The sequence below is a fragment of the Centroberyx gerrardi genome, chromosome 16, assembly GCF_048128805.1.
Source record: "Centroberyx gerrardi isolate f3 chromosome 16, fCenGer3.hap1.cur.20231027, whole genome shotgun sequence".
NCBI classification, from domain to species: domain Eukaryota; kingdom Metazoa; phylum Chordata; class Actinopteri; order Beryciformes; family Berycidae; genus Centroberyx; species Centroberyx gerrardi.
Genome location: NC_136012.1, coordinates 22366388 through 22393142, shown reverse-complemented (window position 1 = coordinate 22393142; position 26755 = coordinate 22366388). Strand labels below are relative to the sequence as shown.

The 26755-nt window shown below is 39.8% G+C and overlaps 4 protein-coding genes across 6 annotated transcripts; 3 read left to right on the top strand and 1 right to left on the bottom strand.

Moving 5' to 3' along the window:
- Positions 1-214: 214 nt before the first annotated feature.
- Positions 215-7178, bottom strand: LOC139929756 (alcohol dehydrogenase class-3-like). Of its 2 annotated transcripts, XM_078289073.1 has the most exons (10): positions 7132-7178; positions 6968-7004; positions 6723-6824; positions 5709-5859; positions 5156-5243; positions 4457-4676; positions 4027-4287; positions 3048-3180; positions 2005-2143; positions 215-840 (listed from the first exon to the last, which is right to left on the bottom strand). In XM_078289073.1, the coding sequence occupies exons 2-10, from the start codon at positions 6983-6985 to the stop codon at positions 816-818; spliced, it is 1137 nt and encodes a 378-aa protein (XP_078145199.1). In that variant the 5' UTR covers positions 6986-7004; positions 7132-7178; the 3' UTR covers positions 215-815. The 2 variants fall into 2 exon arrangements, with proteins under 2 accessions (XP_078145199.1, XP_071778857.2); XM_071922756.2 differs by lacking the exon at positions 7132-7178 and having other exon boundaries at positions 6968-7096.
- Positions 7179-7311: 133 nt separating this feature from the next.
- Positions 7312-9999, top strand: gar1 (GAR1 homolog, ribonucleoprotein). Its single transcript, XM_071922757.2, has 7 exons — positions 7312-7334; positions 7629-7817; positions 8182-8336; positions 8483-8542; positions 8717-8843; positions 9125-9244; positions 9415-9999. Exons 2-7 carry the CDS (start codon positions 7643-7645, stop codon positions 9423-9425), a joined length of 648 nt encoding a protein of 215 aa, XP_071778858.1. The 5' UTR covers positions 7312-7334; positions 7629-7642; the 3' UTR covers positions 9426-9999.
- An 892-nt stretch (positions 10000-10891) lies between these two features.
- Positions 10892-16325, top strand: adh5 (alcohol dehydrogenase 5). Its single transcript, XM_071922758.2, has 9 exons — positions 10892-10957; positions 11586-11687; positions 12464-12605; positions 12729-12816; positions 13166-13385; positions 14222-14482; positions 15223-15358; positions 15795-15933; positions 16115-16325. The coding sequence occupies exons 1-9, from the start codon at positions 10940-10942 to the stop codon at positions 16137-16139; spliced, it is 1131 nt and encodes a 376-aa protein (XP_071778859.1). The 5' UTR covers positions 10892-10939; the 3' UTR covers positions 16140-16325.
- A 1009-nt stretch (positions 16326-17334) lies between these two features.
- On the top strand, positions 17335-26486 carry eif4ea (eukaryotic translation initiation factor 4ea). Of its 2 annotated transcripts, XR_011785423.2 has the most exons (8): positions 17335-17385; positions 19036-19139; positions 19246-19341; positions 20288-20351; positions 22027-22140; positions 22431-22570; positions 24736-25278; positions 25310-26486. XR_011785423.2 is itself a non-coding variant. In XM_071922759.2 (7 exons), exons 1-7 carry the CDS (start codon positions 17368-17370, stop codon positions 24848-24850), a joined length of 651 nt encoding a protein of 216 aa, XP_071778860.1. In that variant the 5' UTR covers positions 17335-17367; the 3' UTR covers positions 24851-26486. The 2 variants fall into 2 exon arrangements, 1 of the variants encoding a protein (XP_071778860.1); XM_071922759.2 differs by having other exon boundaries at positions 24736-26486.
- The last annotated feature ends 269 nt before the right edge of the window (positions 26487-26755 follow it).

Below are 26755 nucleotides of genomic sequence, written 5' to 3'. Positions count from 1 at the left end.
AGATTCAGCCATTTGGTTTGCTGTTTCTCTTCTTCTGTACAAGTATTTAATCCCAACTACCTCTTCACATTGATATAAGAACCAGAATCACTGTAATTGCCAAATACAATAAATGTACTGGGAATTTGTCTCGGTGACATTGGTGCAAATACATATTGGCAAATCGAAGTCTTACATGAGTGCATTCAACAATCTATAACCTGTTTGTCCCTTTTGATCAAGTCAGTGATAGATAAAAGTGAAAAATTGGTATATTTAATATAAACTGAAAGGCAGAATAATATGCAGATAGAAATGTAGTGTAGTATACAGGCACTGTAATCATGAATGGAGTACAGCATGTTCACAGATAGAAGCTTTAAGTGAGGTGTGACTGCCATCTAGTGGTCAAAATTATCATTTGTCACAAAGCCATGCAGAGAAAGCATATTATTCATCAATATCTTTGGAAAAAAACAGCAAAAATAATTACACATGTACCTGAGATATCTATGCAAAATATTAGGATGACCTCGCCAGTACTGAGCTGGATTTCCTTTTCCACAACCCATATTCCAATCATCTGAAGGCTTAAAAATTCTTATTTAACCTTTCTGTCCCCTTTTAGCTACATCTCTCTCCTTGATGTGAAATCATTAAGGCATCATCGGCGTCATGGATTCCTCTACTCAGTCCAATTCATGAAAATGTAATTCACACGTGAAAAATATATCTGGACCACCGAGGAGACAAGAGTGGCTACTGAAGATGCATAAGGTTTGTCTGAGGTCCATGAAACTGATAATCCGTCACCCATCAGGTTTATGCTCCTGGTGTCACAGACTGATAACGGAACGAATGCTGAAAGAAAGAAAAAGCATGAACAAAAAAACAAATATGTCTAAGTAACAGGGTTTCCACCACCGCCCTGATGCAAAATTCCAAGACTTTTCCATGACTAAGTCAGAGCGCTTTCATGACCAAAAAATGTGATTGCTTCCTGGTTAGTTAATGTTGTTTTATAGTTCAGAGAAGTTCTAAATGGGTAAACAGTGGAGAAAAACAGCTGAAAATGCAATAAATGTGAGAAACAAGTTGTAAAATACAATCTGGTATATTCCTTTAAAGTCACCCATTTTTAAAATTCCCTGATATTCCCTGACTTCTCCGGGTAATTTATCAAATTCCCTGACTTTCCCTGTCTGAAATACACCTTTCAGAAGTCCATGATATTCCAGATATTCCACGACCAGTTGAGGTACAGAGAGTGAATGAGCTTTGCAATGACAGTCAGTGTAAAAACATGACCAGCTACTGTTATGCCACTATAATTACTATAATATCTATTATTATTTGGCTGTTATCTACTAGACAGGTTCTAGGCATATATATTATCTAATACACAACAGTGGTTCTTGACTAGAGCTCTGGGTTACACTGGTAAATCCAAAGAAAAAATAAGGAAATTAATGACTTAACTAATTACATTTTTATAAAATTCAATTTGACAGATTATGATCTTAAATTCTTCCTCCATTTAAGGGAGAAATCCATTGGTGTTGTTGGCATTCTTGTATGATCACGCTGGACATTTTATGTCATTTTCCAAGTAATCAATAATTTACCATGCATTGTCGCAAATAACCAAAGATTTTCTCTGGGCTTTTATGTCTCCCCAAACCTATAAGGCTGATAACCACTAATATACTGCAACAAAGTTTATTATTCATGCTATACTACGATGTACAAATGAAGGGTTTCATTCTGAGGTAGCCACCATTTGAAAAAAAAAAGTACCAACTGCTCTTACAAAATTATTTTATCACAAAAATGTTTACAGGATATCAGGGAAGTCCTTAGATGTCCTTAGTTGATGAAAGTATAACACTTTTACAGGCTGAGATATTTTAGAAATATTGAATGATAGAAAGAATTCTTTTTTCCAAAATGTGTGTGTGTGGTGTTTTCAGCAAAGGCTTCCTAAAATCAACACACCAGCACCCGCACATGCATTAGAGGTCTTACCTTTTTCCACTTTTCAAAAGGTCAAAGGCCACATTGATTTGATCCAGCGGCAGGTTGTGGGTCACAAATTCATCCAACTTCAGCTTCTTGTTCATGTAGTCTTCCACCAGTTTAGGTACGCTCTCCACACTCTTCCAACCTGGGGGGGGAGTATAAAAACTGGTTAAAGCAACCGACTCTTCATGACACACAAATTTGGGGGGTAGATTGTAGTCCGAGGCTAGAGAAGCAGAGCTGTGACAAGAAGACAGTATTTCGTCCTGACATTTAAAAAAACAAATGTCTACATATTCAAAATTTGCTCATCAAAGTCACTGCATAACACAAGTTTACTTGCATTATCTGTTTCTTAGCATGACATCCATTTTCTAACCCACAGTAATCTGCAACTGAAATGAAAAACGCACCCTTGGATACTCTTACACTGTTAGACATCATCAATCTGTGATGTTCAGTGCATTCCAGGAGTTATTTTGTGATGAAGTGTTGAAATTTACTTTTTTAGTGTAGCCACTTTCCCTCAACCTGCCTCGTCTACGTCTACTTCAGTTAGTGATTTCCTACATTTCCCAGAATGACTTTCGACAACAACCAGAGTATTTCTAATTAAAGGTGGGCGTATGGGCATAGAAATAGTGTGATCATTCAAACTTTTGTGATCTACATGTCTATGATTGCAGCCGCACGCCTTATTCAAAATGCAATGTCTTGTAGCTGCATTGCATTACGGTCTATTGAGGCTACTATCAGTGGAGAAATTGGTATTTCTGCTGTTTATATAATGGGTTTCTCTCGGCATGACTGTTGAATGTCGGCGCAAAATGGTGAGTCTAGAGATTCTGAGGGACTGACACCAAAACCGTTTACGTTTACTGTTCATGTTTTAGATAGCTATTTTTTTCCTTGATCAGTGATACATGACATTAAAGTTTCACTACGGCAATTACTTTGCTGCTGAAGCAACGTGGGATATCTTTTTTGGATACTCCACAGATAAACGCCCGGTCACTTTCTTTCTCGTAGCTCATAGCTGCTGAGTTCACCTCCAAAGTACGTCCCCTTCAAGGTGCGGCCCATCAGGAGAGTCATGACGACGATGCTCATCTCTTCGGTCTCCGTCCATCCAACGATGACACAGGTGCCCCAGGCGTCTCTGGTAGACTCCAGTGCAGCCCTCTGGGACAGAAACAGAGTCCTGTCACCATACGTATTTTAAAAAGACATCTCTGCACAGGGTCTGACGAAACTAGTGATTGTGTTATTGAACTAGGGTAAGCACAGATGTAGAAAAGTGGCTTAGAGGTGAGGAAAAAAAGGCTACGAGGATATGTGACCGGAGTTATTAAGTTTTCATTTCCCTTTCATTAGGCCCATGGCACTTTCAGGAAGCCCGACAGTATAATTTTGCTTTCCAAGAACTGTCCACTGATCAGACCTAAACACACCTACTGCATACTCGACTGTGTACTGTGCTGACACTGCATATTAGACTGTTTGCTTTCATAGATATGAAGAAGTTCTCGCACAGTACCAGCTGTTGAATCAGCTCTGCTTTTCCAGAGATATGAAAACACTCAACTTCTGATGTACACTACCAGTCAAAAGTTTGGACACACCTAATTGAACGTACTATGTTATTCATTCTCTTAAAACCATTTTGATCTAAAGGCTTGAAATTTGTTTCTTAGGCAAATATAAATAGTGAAGTTGATGCCTATGTATGAATTTCTTTCCAAAGCCTTTGCCTTTCCATCAAGGCAAAGGGCGGCTACTTTAAAGTATCTAAAATATAAGATAGTTTTGATTTGTTTAACACTTTTTTGGTCACTGCATGATTCCATTTGTGTTATTTCATAGTTCTGATGTCTTTACTATTATTCTAAAATGTGGAAAATAGTAAAAATAAAGAAAAATGTGGTGTGTCCAAACTTTTGACTGGTAGTGTACAATTCTCAGAACAAGCCACTGATGAAAAATAGCAGGTTGACCATGTGAAGTTACTCCCAAGACTGAGTCACGCACCATGACAGCTACATTCCCAACACACTCCAGAGCGTAGTCCACCCCTCCGTCCGTCATCTCCACCAGAACCTCCTGGATGGGCTTGCTGTGGTCCTTGGGGTTCACAAACTCAGTGGCTCCAAACTCCTTGGCTTTCTCAAACTTGTCAGGGTTGATGTCAACGGCGATGATCCTGGTTGCCCCGGCAACCTGGCAGCCCATGACGGCCGCCAGTCCGACAGCTCCGAGCCCAAACACGGCACACGAGGAACCGGGTTCAACCTGCATGGGCAGGTTTTGTTTGTCAAGTGGAAGCTTTTAAAGAGGTATCTTATAAATCAGTTCTTGAAACACATTTTATTCTCAATGTATTTGGCTGTTTGATTCTTATGTAACCCTGTTTTTAAAATCATGTCTGACACAAGTCTCAACTGGGTCTGAACTCCCTCACCTTGCCTGTATTGAGAGCGGCACCATAGCCAGTGGAGACGCCACAGCCCAGGAGACACACTTTGTCCAGAGGAGCATCGTCTCTTATCTTTGTGACTGAGGTGTCAGGAACCACAGTGTACTGGGAGAAAGAGCTGACGCCAATGAACTGGTACACCTGCTGCCCTTTGCAAGATATCCTGCTGGTGCCATCAGCTAATACACCCATTTGTGTATTGGCCCTGAAAGCAAAAGAAAAAAGGATTCAGTCAAAATACTACATGTCAATCAGTAATTTAAACCAGTGGTTCTCAGCCTTTTTGGCTTGTGACCCCTTAAAACAAAGTGATGGCTACTCGCGACCCACCGTCACAAGCTGCATACAGAGTGGAGAACAGTTCAACCAAAGAAAGATTTTCCCTTTTCAGGTTGTTTCATTTGATTAATTATCAGATGAAGGCTAGAGGCTGAAAACTGTTCAATATTTCACGAGAAAAAAAAAAAAGGAACACAAAAAATGAGAAAATGAGAACAAATAGATATTGATAATAAATTTGTATTGTAGATTCCTATCCCATGAATCATCTCGCGACTCCCCCAAATTATCTCGCAACCCTCTGGGGGTCCCCACCCCCAGGTGAAGAACCACTGAAGCAATATAATATGTAAGCAAGTGAGTGAGTGTGTGTAAACATATGATGACGACTGAAAATGAAGTTACCAGTTCTTCTTGCAGAGATTGGTCTTAGGACTGCGACATTGTTCACATTCACCGCATTGTGGCAGAAAAAGAGGAATAACTTTATCACCTGTGAATGCATTACAAAGCAGACAAACAACTTCAGTCAGAGGAATAGTATTGACTTGGGCCTGAATCCTAGAATCCTTTGTCTTGAGTCAATTTTCATATATTTTATATAGTTGTTCATCTCTTGTAAAGTGTCTTTGAGTATCATGTAATATAAATATAAATGTACGCATGCTTTATAAATGCAATGTATTATCTTTATCATTATTATTAATCAAGACATAACAGATATGTGTGATTAGCAACAACATAAAAACAGAATCACATATTACATCACTGCAGTCGGATTAAAAACCATGCAATATTGTTTTGAGGTTTTTCAATTTTCAATTCATGGTGGTGTATGTGCTGAGGAAATTTCATAGAATCCAAAAATACATGTGTGTCAGTTCAAATTCTTTACTTTTTTGGATAAAAACATGCAGAAAAACTTTGGTGTCAGGTATTGGAAGCCGTACTATTTTACCTGGTGAGAACTTGGTGACACCAGGGCCAACGCTCTCCACCACTCCTGCTCCTTCATGGCCGAGGACTAAAGGATACGGTCGAAGATTCATCCCTTGTCCGGTCTCATACAGGTATGCCCAGTCTGTGTGGCACACTCCTGTGGCTACAATCTGTTCAAACATTTCGGGTGGCGATACATGAGGCAGTTTTGGGGGAAATACTCTATAGACGGGCAATATTCCCAGCAACAGGAGGAAGAAAAGGGGATAATAATTTATTCAAATGTTTCCTGGCTACATTATCTTCCTATGTGACTAAAGTAACAATGCTAAAAGTAACTTACTGGACATCCAAGTTGCCTTTATTCAGATTTTTTTATTCCTGCTCTAGTCTTTGTCATAACACCTGCTCTTATACAGCAAAATCGTCAGTGTTAGGTTTGAGAGTGTAAAAATCAACGCTGTGCCAGTATTTATAAAAGTCCACACCAATCAGAGTTAATTTAATACTTTTTATAGTTTTGAACAGCCGCCCCAAAGCCATATCTGAAAGTGAAACTTGTATTATTACTGTACAGTATGCATTTTATTTCAATAGGTGATTCCCACTTTTCCCATGTGATATGAAGTATTGTCTGCTGTAACTATGTATTTAAGGTGCAAAACAAATTGTCTCAGTGAGGATATTAAAATTCCCTAATCTAATCTAATGTAATGTAATCTCATCTATCAGATCTATGACTGGACAAACAACTCTCCAAACACTTCCAAATAATTATCGCTGAAAAAATCAACACCTATTAACAATGGAAATTAGCTGTATAGCTTGACACCAGGTGTATAATATGATGCAATTATATAAAGAGATGTGCTTACATTTACAACAACAATGGGAATAATTAATTAGCCCAACTAATGAAAACTCAGGTATATGAATTGGGGGACTTAGGGATTCTGGGTCTGTTTAAAAGTAACTTTGCAGGAATGTGCTGATGCTTCCTTCCTTGCAGAGTAATTTGGGGTGAGCAGCTCACCTTGATGCGGACTTCATGGGCCTTAGGTGGGGCCACCTCCACGTCCTCAATGGAGAGAGGCTTCCCAGGTTCCCATGCTACAGCTGCCTTGCATTTGATCACCTGAAGAAGAATAAGCATCTATTGTATACTTTGAGGAAGGTCTTGGCTGGTTATTGTAAACAGACACACACACACTGACCTGGCCTTAATAAAACTTTAACAATGAGTGTGTGACTGCTGGATGAAGGATTTTTCTCTCTTACCTGACACTCTGTTGACATTATTAGATGAAGTTCTTACCTGCATTGGATAAAATAAATTATGGCGTGTTACTGATAAGGAATGGTTACAGCTGCGTAGCCTACATTAGGGATAAAGTTATGTCACTTTTTATCGACATTTGAGTTTAGGAAACTAACCTACTGACCAAGTTCTCTGACTGTGAGTCCAGTTCAACAAGCAACTGACGGTTTCTAGACTTTGGTCGTACCGTGGGAGCGTGGGAGCTGTTACTTTACGACAGTTTGACGAGTGCGACATTGCCGAACAGCTTTGCGGCAGTGGTCACACGTGTTGTTATCGCATGGAAGTGCAGCAGAGTAAATAGCCACAACTAGCGGACCATAATCTGTGAGTAAATTGCTGAAAATTTGCGTAGAGAGCGTTGTAAATTTTTCAACATCCATATTTATGATAAGAAACTACGTGATGGGTTGTGTTGTGTTGGAAAATGTGTACGAAGTTTTTAGTTTAAGTGACTAAATCGACCTAGCTTGCTAGCTAGCACTGCTAAACATGCTTAGTCGAGCTGGAGTCAGACTATGTTAGCTTGACTGAAGTGTCTCTACTGTGTTCTTTTTATTCTGTACTGAATTGTAACACTCATCAATCGAAATGCCTCAATTGTGTCTTTGCCTCCGACAGAGGTATTGAAGAAAATGTCGTTCAGAGGAGGTGGTGGAAGAGGTGGGAGAGGTGGAGGATTTAACCGAGGTGGAGGGGGCAGAGGCGGCGGAGGATTTGGTGGTCGAGGCGGTGGTGGAGGATACCGCGGAGGAGGCAGAGGGGGTTTCAACAGACAGCAAGACTATGGTCCCCCGGATTATGTTGTCGGTAAGATCATCAGGGCATCATACTAACTGATGGTTGTCTGTTTAGTCAGTGTCTGTGGGCTATTTGTTCAGATTCAACAAGGGTGAAAAGTAGACTGATGCATTGACGACCACTACTTTTGTATTTTCTTAAAACTTTTAAGTTATCAAGAAGAATGAAATCAATTTCTTTTAATACTCCATCTAAACTCACTTCCTTTGAAATGGGCAGGGTGGGATATGAACACAATCAGTTTGTTGGGTAAATTAGTGAAAGGAACTTGCTACATTTAAAAACAACCAGTCACAATGGCTGGTATACCACACCAGTCTACTCTGTAAACAACTTACTGTATCTGTTTTTTTTCTGTCTTTCTGCCCTGCAGCACTTGGAGAGTTCATGCATCCATGTGAGGATGAAATTGTGTGTAAGTGTACGACAGAGGAGAATAAAGTTCCCTACTTCAACGCCCCGGTGTACCTGGAAAACAAGGAGCAGATCGGGAAGGTGGATGAGATATTTGGACAGCTGCGTGACTTTGTATCCTTTCTGTTCCCCTCATTCATGTCTCAGGACCTTCTCCACAGCCTGTGGTGAAGAAATATGAATTCTGTGACAATTTGTGATGGAGTAATTCGACATTGTGTTGCTTTGTTACTGATTCATTCCTTGACCCAGTCTTGCAGTATTTCTCAGTCAAACTCTCCGAAAATATGAAGGCGTCTTCGTTCAAGAAATTGCAGAAGGTATAAACGTCTTCCATAGAAGTATCATATTTGCATTTGTGCACTTCTGTATAGACACATGTCACCTTCAGTGCCTCAGGTGCCTTGGTGTCCACCTAAAATTTTACTTTATTTGCTTTCCATAATGCCAGAAAAGTTATTGCCGGAGTCCTCATGACACGATTTCTCCTTCAGTTCTATATAGACCCAATGAAGCTCCTCCCACTGCAGAGATTCCTCCCCAGGCCGCCTGGAGAGAAGGGTCCGCCAAGAGGAGGCCGAGGAGGGGGTAGAGGTGGAGGAAGAGGAGGCGGTCGTGGAGGTGATGCATCCTCACTTATTGTCTCATTTTAGTTAGTCCTATGGTTTATTACTGGGTAGAGCATGACACTTACACTGCCAGAGCTTGGGGTTTTATATTTCCACTGGGATAGCCATGTAAAAAAATCTCTTTACTCAAGGAATTGTTTGGTCCTTTGGATTAAAATGTCTGCCAAATCTAAGTTAAAATCAAAACTCAGTGCTCCTCTGCTCTTTAACCATTTAGGTCATGGCTTGGAGGAATGTTTTGACGGTTGTGCTTTGCTATTGTCTTTGTTTCAGGTGGTTTCCGAGGCGGCAGGGGCGGAGGATTTGGAGGCGGCGGCCGTGGCGGAGGATTTGGAGGCGGACGGGGAGGAGGATTCAGGGGAAGAGGAGGCGGTGGCGGCCGGGGATTCAGAGGTTTGTCTGGATTCTGTACTCTGAAACTCTCCATGAAATGAACTCCCATTACTTTTAGTTCCTGGAAAACAGAGTATTTTTAATTGTGACCTTATGCTGCACCAGTAGGCGTAAATAAAAATTCCAGCCAATAAAACCAATGCAATTTCCTTTTGTCTGTTCTCATCTAGGTGGGAGATGATGTAGCGGTGATGATCTGGTATGATCCTGTCCTCCCAGTCTTCTTCTACTCAAATGAAAAGGTGTCTCTCTATGCCAGAGCCTGGCTTGTTGGACTCAAGTACCAGAATATGGACGTTGCATCTTTTTATACTACTTGACCGGAGTTTCTTGTTTTTGTTTTTTTTGTACCAGTCCTGGATGAATGATGGATCTTCATTAATTTTATTTCAAGGATTCAGGCGTATGCTTGTGTGTGTTAAAGCAGGTCATTATCCTGTGCTGATTCTGTTAAAACGTTCTGCCATGTCACACATGTTTGTACTTTGATTATGATTTCAAGTTGATGAGACTCATGTCCTTACCTCAAATCTGGCGGCTTTATGAATATTTTTTTTCCAAAAATGGGAAAATGTGTGGCAGATCTGACTTTTATGCTTGACATCAGTTGAAAATATTTTAATACTCACAATTTGTAAAATCTTAAGCGAAGTATTGTCAGTTTTTTGTTAAGAAAAATCCTTGATTAAAGGGTGCTTTGCAACTATGTGTCTCCTGTGAATCATGTTGAATCCTGTGCGTGTGTGGCTTAGTGATGCAGTTTCATCAGGGTGCTCAAGGTATTTTATACATTTCTTTTTTTTATTTCAACTTAGGTTTGTCATTAAAGAACCTCAAAACTTTAAGTCTTGCAAGAATCTTAGACATAGTACATGAGTGCAGTCTCAACTGTGGTTCTAGGATGTTTTACCGTTTAGGCAAAGTTTTACCCAGGAGGTTAGGAAAACTTTGCAGGAGCTTTTAATAGAGGCTGGTTCTGTACATTAAGGCGGTTTCCAACTCTAGTCAGGTAATTCCCTAAATAACTCAAAATAGAAGTTATCAAGTCTGGAAAGTCACCCTTAGAAAAGTTTATATCCAAGACTTTTATTATATATTTTTTAACATTCTGACAGTTTGTGATATCCAAACTTCCCTTCAATGTTTTCTTGGACCATCCACATCTTTCATAGATTCCCAATTAAACATTTGTATACTGATTTGTTGTGTTGCTCAAAGATATATTTGACTTCTTTCATATAAATAAGGGAAAAGAAAGTGCATACTAATTAATCAGTTATCTTTGTTCACAAATAAAATTGCAGCAATAAAAACATTTTTTTGTTGCATTTGTGTTTATAACTGCTAATAGAAAAGCCGTGAAAACAATTTATGGGTATTTTTCAAGATTTTTGTCCAACATTTATACCTTCCGGCAGATCCATGTGATGATGTACCTGCAATTGCATGGAAAATAACGAATAAAATGAAATTGAATTTATTTTAATTAAAAAAATAAATGCATAGGCTATAATATGCAGTATATTGTACTTAACGGCCCCGGCCCCATGCCTTCCATACATTTCCTACTGAACACTTTTCCCACCCGGCCTTTGTCACGCTTACGCAACACACGCCTGTTTCTGATTGGTCCAGACTGCAAATCATTTCGCGGCCGCCGTCACCGCCCCTTTCTCTCGTAGAGGAAGAAGGAACATGGAGACAGCTGGGAAAGTAAGTGCGAAGCTTACAAAATGCACAATCTTCCTCTCTTCATTGCGCTGTCCCTATTGTCTGTGCTGTTGTCGCGGTGTTTGCAAAGTCTTAGTTGTAGCGCAAAGGTTTGAGGAACTCTCAAATAATCCGCATTCATTCTTCGCTTTCAATGAACTAGTACAAAGAAACACTGTTCACCCGGCGGTACTTAACAGGGATCTTTGGTCAGTTAGTCGCAAATGGCATGTGCAAGTTACAGCAGTGCTTATCTAGAGAGACAGTGGGGTTTTTTCGAGAAAGCTACTAAAATGAAATACGTGAAGACTAATTTTAGTAGAGGATTAGTAGGAGTCTCGTCTCGCCCATTCATAAAAGCAACAAATTGTGCTTCTGTTTTGTAGAAGGCCACTGACTTAAACAGTAACCTACTGAAAGGCGTCCATGCATGACAAGCCTGAATGCAGTTCAAAGGGTGTATACTGTAGGCTACAACCGGCTAGACCTGTGTCACACACACACACACACACACACACACACAGACAGCCCCTGTACTGACACGCTTCTCCCTGTATGTCTACACTCACTCAGATGCAGTACAGCGATTGGATGCTGATTGAACAACATTTTGCGGTTTGCATCCTCTCAGGTGATCAAGTGCAAGGCAGCTGTTGCCTGGGAGGCTGGGAAGCCTCTCTCCACCGAGGAGGTGGAGGTCGCCCCACCTAAGGCTCATGAAGTCCGTATCAAGGTAAACCACACTTCCTCCATGCCAGAAAAGCCCCACTGATTAACAACAGACCAATCAGAAATTAGGTCACAGTCTTAGATTTTTTTCTGAACACATGACAAAAGCATCAGCCTATTGATAAATAACACAAAACATAAAAAGTACAGACTATACAAATTCATTCACATTGATTAGGGTACAAACTTTTAAAATTAAAAATCCTAAAAGGCTCTCTCCTTTTCCTTTGAGCATTCACGTCACCAATCTAATATGAATACATCACAAACACCAAATAACAACAATTACTTTGTTACAGTGCTACTAAGTGCTATATTCAAATACTGTAGACATTTTTATTCTTTCACTTCAGAGCTCAATAAAGCTAAGACACACTGTTCAGGCTTTGCTTGGCCGGGAGCCAGTCTGACCAGTTTGAATAACGAAAAACTGTTAAGAGTCCTGCCTAAAAGATTTATAAGGCCAGCTGTGAGGAAGCGGTCTTTGGAATGTATCCAGCTTTGCCTTCTTGGCCCTGTTTTTGGAGAGAATCTCATCATGAGTAACTGAAAACAGTACGACTCTACATTCTCCCCTTCCAGCATTTCATCTACCCATCTGTTTTAAGCCAGTTTTAAAACAGACTTATATGATAATAATGAGAGTGATTATGCTGTTTCAAAACTGAGGCACTTTGTTCAGCTTCATTACAAGATCAGGCCTGAAAACTTTTACATCCCAGGCTTGAATCTTGCTAAAATATCATATCGTCTGACTTAAAATGATAATGTGCCCTTCAGATCTTTGCCACAGGAGTGTGTCACACTGATGCCTACACTCTGAGCGGCAGTGACCCTGAGGGACTTTTCCCCGTCATCTTGGGTCATGAGGGTGCCGGGACGGTCGAGAGTGTCGGCGAGGGTGTCACCAAATTCAAACCAGGTGAGGAGCTGCCAGACAGAACACTGAACCCTGAATGTTTCACTTGACTTGATTATGCAAACTCAGGAATTGCTATTCCTTGCATGGATAATTACTTGACTGACAATCCTCTTTCTCACCAAGGTGACACTGTCATCCCATTGTACGTGCCACAGTGCGGCGAATGCAAATTCTGCAAAAATCCCAAGACCAACCTTTGCCAGAAAATCAGGTAATGTAGGCTTCAGTTGCAACCTACTTAGATTTTTGCACAGTGTGACTCTAGGAGAATTGTTAGGAAAGTTGTCAAACTAATTAATTCATCCTTGAGTTAGTGAGTTACTGACTGTATCTAGCTGTAAGGCTGAGCTGAATAAATTACTGCCTTTCTTATTGGTAGAACTTACAACCTCAGTAGTTGAACTTCCAGCCTCAGGTGTCCCACCCCAGGGCGGCCAAATCAAAGCTCAGTTTGTCTCTCATCATCAGTTTGAGCTTCCGCCTGCAGCTAAGTACAGAGCAACAGAGTGTCATCATACTCATGAAAAGAAACCCCTCTTCCCTGTGCTTCCACCCTGCAGAGTAACCCAAGGCCAGGGCCTGCTCCCCGACAAGACCTCGCGCTTCACCTGCAAGGGAAAGCAGTTGTTCCACTTCATGGGGACCAGCACGTTTTCCGAGTACACCGTGGTGGCTGACATCTCTCTGGCCAAGGTGAACGAGAAAGCTCCGCTGGACAAAGTGTGCCTTCTTGGATGTGGCATTTCCACAGGTTACGGTGCTGCCCTTAACACAGCCAAGGTGGGTGTTGCGATCACAGACTGCAGGCCACACTATAAAACCTGCTTCCCTAGAAAAATAGAAAACATTTGTTGAAGAGTTTTGTTCTAAAGTGAGGTAACCGCCATTTGAAAAACACCTTTTATGTTAAAAGCACTTTTTGCAGAACAAGTTTGTTGCAAGGTGCTTCAGAGAGCAACAAAAAGAAACGAAGCACTTACTACAGGGATGCAAACTTGTCACCTTTCAGCAGTATTCCCCTTTTTTTATCCAAAAATGGGTCACCCATATGACTCGTGTAAATTCAATGAGAAAATAATTTGCGTGTGTGTGGAGTGGGGCGGGTCTGTTTCACAATGGGAGAAATAAATATTTGTTGTATACAACGTTATCGGACTACCTGTTACTCAACCAACTGATGGCAAGTCAGTTCATCCTTTGAACCAAAGTTACCCTTTAGAATGATTTTTGTTGTGACATTAACCTGACCCTAAAGAGTTCGTTTTTGATATACTATTAAAAAAAAAAAAAAAAAAAATAGGATTAAAAACACAAATTTTACAAAGATTTCTCTCCAGGGGATCATGACCCCCATACCCCAGGAACTATAATGTATCTTAAGGTCTTTGTCACCTTTTTGACCCCTGGTGTGTTTCCCTACATTTGTTTTTTTTTAAAAGAGAAATTTTGAGTATGTCACAAGAACATCCAGCTTCCCTTTTTTTTTTGTGTCCAATAAATGACCAGGAGACATCAACCCAAACCCCTTTCAATTCATACATCGATTTGCTATTTGCAAAATAATTTGGTAATACTTGCATGCTTATTTTCCTATTCTCCTTCTTGTGCATTTTCAGGTTGAGCCTGGCTCCACATGTGCTGTATTTGGCCTTGGTGCCGTCGGCCTGGCTGTCATTATGGGCTGCAAGGCTGCCGGGGCAACCAGGATCATCGGTGTGGACATCAACCCTGACAAGTTTGAGAAAGCCAAGGAGTTTGGAGCCACTGAGTTTGTGAACCCCAAGGACCACAGCAAGCCCATCCAGGAGGTTCTGGTGGAGATGACTGACGGAGGGGTGGACTATTCCTTTGAGTGCATTGGAAACGTGGGAATCATGGTGAGACTGACCATGTGTTCACACTGCTAGCAATCACATCACCGTGCTACTGTACGATGGCTGATTGCTAGCTGTAGGGCCGGTGATGCTCCAGTAATAGATGGGACATATATACTGTATATAGCAACGGTAGTATGTGATTGGCTGATGATCAGCTGCAGTTGGCTATTCCACAGCAAGAAATGAGGAAGCCAAACAATTGTTAATGGCTGCTGTTTGTCTTATTGTAGGAGTTGTAGAGATACTATAAGAGAATCATTCTGAGACTCTGTTTAGTTTTATATAGTGTATCCACAGCTCATCCTGTTTTGGTGACTTAGTAACTTAGCAAAGTAATGTCTATTGTTATGGCTTTAGTCGTGTAAAGTGAAGGATGTTGCTGCACTGCTTTCCATCAGAGGGCACTATTATCAAGCAAAAGCCACACATGATTTCTCTCTCTATAACTCATGTAGTACTTATGATGTGATTTTATTGTCCTGAAGGAAATCCAGTTTGAAACGGCCAGCACAGAAAACATAATGCATATCATATAAAGCAATAAGCAATACATAAACCAATGTTCACAAGTTAACAATGTTCATTTATCATCCCAGGTGGGCTCTTTTGTGTACATGGAAAAGGCCAGTGCAGAAGATATAGTGCCCCATGTACACAACAGTTGGCAGCATATAAAGCGGCATTCATGAGTTCACAATTGAGGGGAAACCAGCAATATGACGGCCAATTTATCATTTCAGAGAGCCGCTCTGGAGGCGTGCCACAAAGGCTGGGGCGAGAGCGTCATCATCGGGGTAGCCGGGGCGGGACAGGAGATCTCCACCAGACCCTTCCAGCTGGTCACGGGCCGAGTGTGGAGGGGCACCGCCTTTGGAGGTGAGTGACTGGGTTTAGGGAATCTCTTATTGTTGTCGTGCGAGGCTTGATGCGGTCTGGCTACAGTTCCACAGAGTTTCTGTGTCTTCAAACCCCCTTTAGGTAATTTTACTTGGGATTCTTAGCAGCTCCAGAGACTAGATTAAAATCAATGTGCGATCAAGCTTTTTCTCCAACAGCCCCTAGGTTCTGTAAAAAGTCCTCCCCTACGCATTAGAGAGGCTTTCAATTGCAACACAAAACTTATATTTTCTGGAATGCAATTTGTGCTCAGAGATGGAAAATTGCCATCAAATTAAAATGATTATTAATATCAGTATGAGTAGTAGGGTTAGTATTTTATGATCATTCAGGTAGTAATAAAACGTCTGAGAGCCAAGGAGCAGTCACTAGAGTTTAGAGGTTTTGGTGTCCCCCCCCCCCCCCCCCCCCCCAGGTTGGAAGAGTGTGGAAAGTGTTCCTAAACTGGTGGAAGACTACATGAACAAGAAGATGAAGGTGGATGAGTTTGTGACCCACACCCTGCCCTTTGACAAGATCAATGAGGGATTTGACCTCATGCATGCTGGAAAGAGGTGAGCAGATCAGTTCTGCAACCGCAGTTCTCGAAATCTGTACTGTGTTAATTCTCATTTGTCTCCTTTGTTGCTTTCTAAAGCACTTTGATTATGTGTTTTCTCCTGTTCTGTTGACTGTAGTTTCAGTTTTTTTTATGGTTTTCTCAGCCTAATTTGCTCTCTTTTTTTTTCATTGCAGTATCCGCACAGTGCTGACGTTCTGAAGTGCCTAAAACACAGTCATCCATCACATCCGGCCTTTACACAATCTCCGTTCATGGCTATAGCGCTTAATTTTCTGCACTTACTGTGATTACACACCTCTCAGTATTAGAACATAATTCTTTATTCACAGCATAATGCTTATGTGAAATTGTCTCAATGTGGTCATTAAAGTTTTTCAAATTGCATTGTTATTCTAATTGGTGTTTGTTGCTCATGTACTGGCAAATGTGATGCTGTAGCTGCTTTATACGATTACAATACATTTACATTTTAGGCATTTGTATAATTCTCTTATCCAGAACAATCTGCAATGAGTCAGCTGGAAGATATTCTGTCTGTTGCTCAAGGACACTTCTACAGGATGTTTGGTTACTGATGGCCTCGCTGACTGTTGCAGGGATTGAACCTGTGATCTCTCCGTTAAGAGATGGTCTCTAACCACTAGGTCACCCTGCCGCCCACACAGTATGCAGACAGTAGCGCACTGACAATGAATGATTCATCCAGCAACCTCTATCATTTCCCCAACGGTTCTAAAAGACTGGGATTGATTCAGCTGGACTGAAAAAGGCCGTTTCTGTCTGGGCGCAGAGGCTTTGGAAAGCCATGCCTAAGCAACTGAACCTGGCAAAATCATTATCGTCTTCTAAATATTTTGTTAACGTTTTTATACAGACATATCTTTTAACTTGTTAATCTTATTGGCTTATATTGTTTACAAAGCCTTTTGTAAGACCTAAAAAGAGTTCATGATGATTTTTATTACTATTACACTACAGGGAGTACATCTAATGGCCAATTGCTCCACAGGGATCATTAAAATTTCATCTGAGCTAATCTATTGTAATTGCAGGAAGAACAATTAAGTAATACACTACTACCTTATAAACATTCTTTTTTATCAGTTCAGTTTGGGCTTTTTTTTCCGAATTACCTATCCATTGATGGGTATTATATTAATAAATAGTAAAATAATTAAATATTTTGAGGTATTATATTTGCATATTATAACACGAAGCTGAAAGTGGATGACTTTGTGACCCACACCCTGCCCTGTGACTAGCTCTATAATGGATCAATAATATTATCTAGTTTTGGCTATTATAATTACATGTCTTGCTGCCTGCTATAGTTGGGTTCTTCTTGCGCATGCGTGATGTCGTGAACCAGATGGTCCAATCAGGTATTTTAACACACGCCAAAAACTGTGAATCAGATTTCCAGAAGATGGCGACCGCTCTAGTGGTGAGTGTGCCATAAAACATTGGTAAATCATTAACATTAGGCGTTTACCCTGGTAAATATGCTTTCCTCAAGCAAGTGTCCACTCACCAGTAATACAGACGACTAGCGACTGAGTTTTGATAAGAAACAACAACGTTAACGTTAGTTACCATTCATTTGGTGTTAGGGAAGTCAAACGTGATTCTGTGGTCTCGGGAAAGATTTAAAAATCAACCGTACAGCAATTATTTCTTTTAACCGCTTTTTTTGCTTTGTTTCGATAGTCTACAATCTAGAAACATGTAAAACAGACCTATCAAGTCAAGTAATACGAAGCAGCTTTGTTTTTCGCTGCGGTAACTTCCTGTTATCCCTAACAGGTAATGTTGACACCAACAGAACTCGCTAACCAAACATTAACAGCAGTTAGCATTGTAATGAACTTGTACATGTTACTTAGCTACAGTTTCTTACATCAATTAACTAACTGTCGGTTTGTGGAGACGTTTTACTTTCCACGGTTATACGCTCTTGACGAATGCTTAAAATACCGCTGCGTGGTTTAAAAACATGCCCCATTAAAACGTTTTGACCAAGCAGAGTCCCAGGTGGTACCTGGCCTCAGATGAACTTGGTGAGAGGACGAAGCGTCAGCAGCCTGTCAGCTTTATTTATCTGTCATTTAGAAATGTGGCATCTCCCACACAGTTGGCTTCTAACCTGGCAACACTTCAGGCTTTCTCTTATGTTTCAACCCTCAAAGTCAGCCTTGCCAGTATCTGAATTGTTTACCCGATCCATACCTCCGCTGTGCCACTGTCCTTTTAATTGAAGTAAATGCACGCTATCTGCCAACAGAGGCATAATCATCCAAATGCCTTTCTTTTCTAATGTGTACACCGTGTTAACTAGTGTGTAGACTGATCTCCTGTGGTCGCCCAAAGAGACTTCTATTTAACCTTAGCACAGGCAAGGACTGGTTTTAGCTGGGCGATATGGACAAAATTAATATCACGATAATCCTAAGGAATTATTTGGATGTAGATAATTTAGGCCTATGCAAAATCATGATAATAGTATGATAAAACTTTCCAGTAACATTCTCAAATGTGTTTCAGATCTCATTTTGTGAGAGATTTTAATCACTAACTGGATCGGTAACTGTATCACTGTATCATTCATTTGGACAACATAATTGTGTGTCATGATAAGTCACAGTCACTGTATAACTCATTATTTCTTCACAATATGATTCTGTTGAAAAATCAGAAACGATGATATTGGTTTATTGCCCAGCCCAGCCCTACTTTAACCTCGAAAAATGAAAAAAGTCATCCATATTTGGATAAAGTTGCAGGAAAAATTAGCTTAATTCTATTGAAACCAATGCATTTTAGTTGGCAAAGCCTTCATTACAGTTGCAGACACAACAGAGTAGAGAATAATGAATAGCTGTCTGTTTCTTAATACTGTTCTGCTGAAGGTTTCAAAGGTGGAAACACTGGTTTCAAGAAAATGAAAGTTGCTGCTTCTCTGAATGTGATTTTTATTTATTTTATTTTTTTTACAAAACTCAAACCCTTTGTTAGAGCTGCAAGGTTGTGACACTTTCCTGTTTCATCCTGCTTTTTAGAGAAATCATTTTTTTTTATTATTATTATTATTTCGTAGGTGTCGACTTTGATTCCTTCGAATGCTGAGAAGGAAAAATGCGAAGCAACCAGTCAAAAGATTGTGAGGCCCGAAGCATACATCAAACATCCATTACAAAACAAGTAAGTTGTACATTTTATCGTCTAATGCACTGAGCAACATGGCGGATGAAGACGAGCATGCATTGCAGCTATAGCCCAACATCAATGACTCTTCTTTGAATTGCAGGTGGGCTCTTTGGTTTTTCAAGAATGACAAGAGTAAAACATGGCAAGCCAACCTCCGTCTCATCTCCAAATTTGACACAGTGGAAGACTTTTGGGCGTAAGCATATTATTGTTAAATAAGTGACCGAACTAATGGCTATGCACAACATCAAACTATATATGAAGAGTTTTGCTCCACCATTTGGGGAGAAAGTGATGGCATAAAATAAAAAGCTTTCTAGTAAGCCAATTAAGTCGTTTGTTGACAAAATGCTAATACATACAGATTGGATCCTCTGATATTTTGGAAATATTAAATCAACAACTTAAAGTAATGATTTTTCCCCCAAACAGCAATATAATATTTTGGAACTTTTCCTATGTAGTATTTTGTTCCTGCTGTGCCTACAGTTGATAGTGTACCTTTCACTGTCCCTTGCACTATATGTGATTCCCCATTGTCCCTTTACCATCTGTACCATCATGTACTGCGAAACTGGATAAGTTATCCATTTCTCTCTGCCCCATTGCCACCAAGATGAATTCTTATATACTTATTGTGGTGAGTGATTTTAAAATTTCCAAGTGCAGCTTATTGTAAACAAGTACCTTAGATGAACGGGTCATGTTGACTGGGTTATATAATCTCGCCTGGGGATGACAATAGCCAATTTGTTCTTCACCTGTGGCTGGAGAACTGGTCTAGCCTATCCCGAAACACATTTTATTCTGTTGCTGACGCACCAAGCTCCACAGGTGGGAAGATGATTTAAAATCACTTTTCTGCCGGTGATGGTGAATTATTCAGGCTCATGTATCCACTGGAGAATAATTTGAAGTGATGCAGACAGAAATGCTCAGCTTCAAAGTTGTTGTTTTTTTGTCCCAAGTTACAGACAAATTGAGTTGTTTTGAGTGTCTTGTGTTTTGGAAGGCGAATAAAGGAGAGTGGAAGAAGTGCTATAATTTGGTTAAAAAGCTTGTTCGACCACTATGCCTGACACAGTTATACGCTTTTATGTTACATACTTTTTAAAATGCATTAACCGTCTTTTCTTTCCCAGTTTATATAATCACATTCAACTATCGAGTAACTTGATGTCTGGCTGCGACTACTCGCTGTTTAAGGTAAGGGAGCTTTGCTTTTGCTTTTGTCTTTTTGCTGGTGATGACATTGCATGATATCAAACCTAATACTGTGAATCGTCCAAGCTTCAGCTGTTGATGGATATTGGCTTTAATTTGGGGTAATTGTCCTTGTGGTAATTTTCCTGGTGGGTTCTGTATTGCTCAATGGGTAGAGCATGGCATGTTAGCCCACTGGAAAGGAAAGCACTCCCGGTTCTACAAGGCACTTTGGATAAAAGTATCCACCAAATGATATGCTACTTGGAGAATCCACTTTGACAGGGTTCTGTTGTCAGTCGGTCTGTATCTTAAGAGTCCTGAGACCTCTTTCAGTAACTCACCCTGCCCAAATTAACAGAGCACTTTGCAGCTGTCACCCTGGGTCAGTTATGACCGAAACAGTTCACTGGTGGTTTGTCTCTCTAAAGTTTATCTATGTTTTTCCCCCTTTAAACTCTCTGTAGCTCATATCGTTTCATGGGATTCTATGTTGTTTTAGATAGGGATGCACCGATACTGATACTGGTATCGGTATCAGTGCCGATACCAGGCTAAAATGGAATATCGGTATCGGAGATTTTACCCAGGATTAACATCTGATACCGAAAGCCATGAGTAACATGTAAGAAATAAAAGCAAACTGTCTTGATTTTATGCTTTTGTGGCACATAGAAGCCTGTATTTCTCAAACAGTGGGAAAAACAAGGATTTTATCTCAATAATTTTGTCCATTGACCCCAAACTAAGGAAGTAAGCCTGCACTGTTCAGTAAAAGTAATGGATCAGATCGGTACTCAGTATCGGCCAATACTTAAACTTTCATACTCGTAATCGGTATCGGCATTGAAAAAGTGCCATTGGTGCATCCCTAGTTTTAGATAGCCATGAGAAGCTCATAGCTGTATCTTGAAGAGTAAAAATGGTCTTTACTTTTCTACCTTTAAATGCAGCCTGAGCCGCATGTCGAGATTTTATTCTTGGTAGTGATTTGTTTTTGTTTGTTTTTTTGCGCCAGAGACTGGACAGTAATTGGAGTTAACTAATTTCCTGTATCAGACGAGCCAAGCATTGATCTTATATGAACGTTCTACAGCACTTGGACAATACTGCTCTCTGAAATGAGAATTATTGTTACTTGTGTAACAGGAACCATGTAAACTAATGTTTTATTTTCTCTGTCTGTGAATAGCTCAAGGGTGTGATCATTTTTGCTTCTTTGTTTTTTTCCATCGCCTTCCCATTCATTTCTAATGGAAGATGGATAGTTGCTTCAACCTGGTCAAAGATGGCCACAAGGTCCAGTTGACTTTTCCTGTACAAAGGGGAATAGTTTATCACAGCGTACAATTTTGTTTGCGGCATTAAATTTATGTTTCGTAAACTGAGCTTTTTGAAGAAGAATGACAATGAAACTGTCTACTGTGTTTTTCACTATACTCTGTATTCAGCGCTGAAACTAAACTATTCAAGGTGTGCAAGATCTGTTTGTTTACAAATCCTGCTCTACTTTGCCTGCCTGGATAATCGGTGGTGACGCATGTCGTGCCAAGGCTATCTATCCCCAGCCAGACTGAACAGGGCAAATGGAGACAAGGCAGTAGTTTGAACTGTTTGCCATATGTCCTGGCCTATTGGGTAACTACACTACTTTTTTTTCCCCTTTCTTTGAAAATAGGATGGGATCGAGCCCATGTGGGAGGATGAGCGGAACCGGCGAGGCGGTCGCTGGCTGATCACTCTGTCCAAGCAGCAGCGCAGGGCGGATCTGGACCGGTTCTGGTTGGAGACGGTAAGTTCAGGCTCCTCAGTTGCATAATGCCGTTGTCAGATGAAAGTAAAGCCTTTTTTCCTATTATTGTTAACAATTACCCCAGAGCTACACAGCACGCGTATCTGATACGACCCTTGCGACCCAAACGGATGGAACAGAAACGCAACCGGTGTAGCCATGCCGTTATTAGATAGTATTACTGTTGTAGTAATATCATTCTCAGTCTTATTTATTAACTAGTAACCAGCCTATCGGCAGGAATTGCTTGGATGTGTAAAGTTTTTGGAAATTATGTGTTTTTCCTGCAGCTCCTGTGTCTTGTGGGCGAAGCTTTTGATGACCACAGTGACGACGTGTGTGGGGCCGTCATTAACATCCGAGCCAAAGGAGATAAAATAGCAATATGGACCACAGACTATGAAAACAAAGAGGCCATCACACACATAGGGTGAGCTGAAGTTACCATTAATTATTGGCAGCTAATTACAAAAAAAAAATAAACGGAAGAAAACATTAACAGACTGTCAGTTATAATAAATGGAAGCCTTGCACTGCTGACTCCATAACACCCATAGCTCTTTAAGGCCCACTCAGCAAAATGCTGAAACCATATTGGACTCCCCAACAAATTAACAAAACTACTTTAGCATAATGAGAGCAATAACAAATTACCAGTTAAATGCTTTAATTTTCGGATGTGTTTAGTGAGGCATGCTATGCTTCCAGAATCATATTTTAAGTAATTTGACTTCAGTTCATTATCCTCTTTGTTTCAATTTAAACTTCATTAAAAGAGCTTCATTTGGACCTTCATATGTGCATGATCATCTATAATCTGAATCTATCATATTTTGACACCTTGATAATCTAACAATGAAAGCGGCTATAATGGCAGTTTTGGCAAATAGCTCTTTATTGACTTAAATTGACTACTTTTACATGCACAGTAGTAACCCGGCTCTTGGCCATACACTGGTTAAGGTGTCATTTTTGTTGAGCTGTTTCTGGGCACTTTTTTTGATATCGAGTGATTGAGTCTCCCTGTTGCCATTTTTAAACCAGTAAACAAAATATTCCTCTCACTAAATTATCCCAATACTAAGTACTGCTCACTGCCATGTTTGTTTTTGACATCAAAATATACTCATAATACTGTGCGAGTCTGAGTTTGCACAGACGGTGAAAACCAAAAGTGAAAGCGGCAAGATGTGTACATGCCACAGTAACTCTGTTAATATCGAGTAACCCAGGCATCTTTTGTTTGCTTTTTAATTTTCACAATTTAACACAATACTACCACTCTCATCGGGAGAACATCACTTCAAATTGCCGTTTAGTGTACCAGTTATCGTACATAAGCATTGTGTGGCATGGAGTTATCCCGACACATAAAGCCACTGACAGATAACCATTAAGCTAGGAGTCTGCCAAGGTTGGAATTACCATCCCAGGAGCAGAAACCCCCACAACAGTTTATTACAGTTAGTCATTCTTTCTGGTACGCATTGTGTTCATTAACCAAAGCTTCCATTATGGGAACAGCTTCAATTAGGGGACCCCAGATTTTAACAAACTGATCTGGCTTCCCTCTGACATTGTACATGATCTTTTCTGGAACACAGTATGAGATGAATCCACTCCACCATTGTTTAACACTTGGGGGTGCACCAGATTTCCAGTTTACCATAATATATATATCTTTGCTGCTGACATAGCCAGGAGAATAAACTTCCCCTTCTGATTAATAGTGAATTCAATCAGCAGTTTTGGATCTCCCCGTATAGCTATGCGGGGGTCCAATTAATCTGTTTATCCATTGGCTTTGAAAGTTGCACATGAATAAATTTCCAGTAATGCTGTGAAGTATCACAACCTCATAGCATATGTAACAAGTCTCTTATGGCTGAGTGACAGCTAGGACATTTTTTGTTTGTTTTTCTCAAATTATCGTGGATATAATTGCCTTTACAGTCCATATTTCCTGTAGGAATTTATTCTAGAGAAGGAGATTTCTGTGTTATTGTTAACCCAGTTTATTATTTGTAAATACTTAGTACTTGGTGTAAGAAATTAGCTTGAGGTTACTGAAATGTGCCGCAGATGGTAGCAAAGTCCATCATTGGAGCATCTTTACAAAGATCCCCAACGTCTTGGATGCCATTTTGTCTCCATTTACTTGCTGCCCCATCTATTATTGATTCAGGTAAAAATGGGTTATTCCATAAGGGAGTCTTTAGAAACATCTTATCCATGCTGGTTTAACCCCATCTGGATCGCACCATAGCCATACAAACTGGAGTTGGGCAGCCAAGCAATACAACTTAGAACTGGGCAAATTCAGCCAATCGTTGCTTGTTGGAGCCTGCAGTTTAGCACAGCTTATTCTTGGGTGTTTTTCGGACCACAGAGCCACATTAGCTAACACTAACCAGAGGCTTATAGTTCTGAGCTAGCTAGGCACGTGCTTTGAAGATTTTGTTTTATTTTTTAAATGTGGATTATCTATTGATCACTTTCATGTGCCATATACTGTATGGCCTTCTCAAGAGTTGTTGATTTTATCACCCAGTTATTAATACATAATACACGTTTGTGTGCTGTTTGTCTTTCTAGGCGTGTGTATAAAGAGAGATTAGGTGTTCCACCAAAAGTGATCATCGGATACCAGTCGCATGCAGACACGGCCACAAAGAGCGGCTCAACCACTAAGAACAAGTTTGTTGCCTGAGGACCGTTACCCAGACTCATCGAACATGGTTTTTCTTCTCTTAGGTTGACATTGTTTCCAGAATTGTAACTGACATGTTTATCCACCAACAAACTAAAATTGCATTTGAAGCAGAGATAAAATGGCCTCCTTTTTGTTTACCAACTGGGTACCACTTAGCCAAAGCTCTTGCTGCTGATGAGGTGATGAGCAGTTAAGTTGGAGCACCAACAGAGAACCGTTTTTGTTTGTTTTGTTTTTTTAAGTTGTGGTGGGATAAAGATTATGAGTGAAGGATGTTTTGAGGCCTAGTTTTCATTTTCAACAGCAGCTGCACATCTCTTGACACTTTCTTTAACTTATCCAGCCCAAGGGTCTTTATTGTCCCTTAATAGTTGTTACTTTTTGTTTTGTTTTGTTTTTTGACATAGTAGTTCAAATTTAAAAAGGTAAAAAAAAAAAAACAACACTTGCACTAAGGGTTTACATTATTTTTCTACTTTGGTATAGACTGTGGCATTCTTTGTTACAATATTGTACTTGCAACCAATAGTCAATTTATAAAGCCTTATTGCGCATTTTGTTGTGCTTGCAGTGTCAAACTTGTAATTGTACATTTTCAGAGATTTATTTCACCTACACCGCTCAAAGTGACTATAAAATTGAAGTAACAAAAATGAATTTTTTTTTTTGTTTCAGTACAACTTGCCACAGAGACAGTCTAACATTGTATGTTGTTTTGACTTAATCTTTAGGCTGTTGTCTTTCACCAAGTTTACAAACGATTTAATAGTCACTTTATTGCCAACATTGCCGATGTGACGTCGGTTTAGTACATCTTTATGAAATTGGACTGTGTTTTGTTGTAGTTAAGCAGAGTGTGCAATATGTGAAGACTTTGGTTCTAAAATGAGGCGTCCACCATTTGAAGAGTAATAAATATATTCAAAGCTTGATGAAGAAACATGCTGGTTTTTAGTGAGTGTTTCCTAAGAGATTTTGAAGTTGACTTTCTTGCCGCTCAAGAATGAACCACAAATCCCACACCATAATTGACTAGGAAGCATTGTTCATCTACTGTAGTAGCTCAAACTTATCACTGAAGCAAACAGTATAAATAGTAGCCTTTCAAAACTGAGCTGTTTTTTGTTTTTTTTTTGCTCATTCAGATAAGTGTCTGAAATTTTATAACAGAGTTTAAAATGGAGCACAGCGAGTAGATTTCACGTAAAAAAAAAAAATCTAAAAAGCATTTTCTGCCATTTTTTTTTCTGCCATTTTCTGGTATAATGTCTTAAAGGGGGATGAATATTTTTGTTTGGTCTTTCCTGAAATGTATACATTCCCTTTGTGAGCGCACAAGATTCTTGGATGACATCTACGCCACTTCTGTCATGGAAAAGCCATATAACAGCAGTGTTAACGTTTTTCTGTTTCATGACCCAAAACTACAAGGGAGTCAACAAGAAAACAAGAATTTTCTTCATTCCTGATTTTCTTTTTTCTTTTTCTTTTCTCTTTCATATTTGTAGTATTTGTATTGATTGGGGTGACTGATTGTGCCTTGAATGTAGCGCCCTGCCCCATCTCTCTGAACAGTAAATGTACAAAAGAGCAATGTAAATAAACATGTACAGTGGATTGTGTTCCCTCAAAACATGCTGTGTTTTTTTTTATTGGTTATGAGCTGATCATTTTGATTCTAGTGTTTGTTGAATCAGAGCAGAACACTAGTGTATTTAAAATGTTTGTTTCTGGTTTATTATGATTGAATTCAAAATAAACAGTGTCAAACAGCAGAATAACATTTATCTAATGATTCATAGCTGAGATAACAATAGAAGATAGAAGATTGACGTTTTAATATCACAGAAATTTGGAGGAAAAAACTTTAGCTTCAAGATATATTTCAAATGGCAGCATGGC

Excerpts from the sequence above, each read along its gene's own strand:
- gar1 (XM_071922757.2), top strand. The coding sequence starts at position 7,643 with ATGTCGTTCAGAGGAGGTGGTGGAAGAGGTGGGAGAGGTGGAGGATTT. Across the intron at positions 7,818-8,181 it reads TCCCCCGGATTATGTTGTCG|CACTTGGAGAGTTCATGCAT; the intron begins GTAAGATCATCA and ends TCTGCCCTGCAG. Across the intron at positions 8,844-9,124 it reads AAGAGGAGGCGGTCGTGGAG|GTGGTTTCCGAGGCGGCAGG; the intron begins GTGATGCATCCT and ends TCTTTGTTTCAG.
- adh5 (XM_071922758.2), top strand. Across the intron at positions 12,606-12,728 it reads TGTCACCAAATTCAAACCAG|GTGACACTGTCATCCCATTG; the intron begins GTGAGGAGCTGC and ends TTTCTCACCAAG. Across the intron at positions 15,359-15,794 it reads GAGGGGCACCGCCTTTGGAG|GTTGGAAGAGTGTGGAAAGT; the intron begins GTGAGTGACTGG and ends CCCCCCCCCCAG.
- LOC139929756 (XM_078289073.1), bottom strand. Across the intron at positions 5,860-6,722 it reads CCCATGAAGTCCGCATCAAG|ATTGTAGCCACAGGAGTGTG; the intron begins GTGAGCTGCTCA and ends ATGTTTGAACAG. Across the intron at positions 4,677-5,155 it reads AATCTCTGCAAGAAGAACTG|GGCCAATACACAAATGGGTG; the intron begins GTAACTTCATTT and ends TTTTGCTTTCAG.
- eif4ea (XM_071922759.2), top strand. Across the intron at positions 19,342-20,287 it reads ACAGTGGAAGACTTTTGGGC|TTTATATAATCACATTCAAC; the intron begins GTAAGCATATTA and ends TTTCTTTCCCAG. Across the intron at positions 22,141-22,430 it reads ACCGGTTCTGGTTGGAGACG|CTCCTGTGTCTTGTGGGCGA; the intron begins GTAAGTTCAGGC and ends TTTTTCCTGCAG.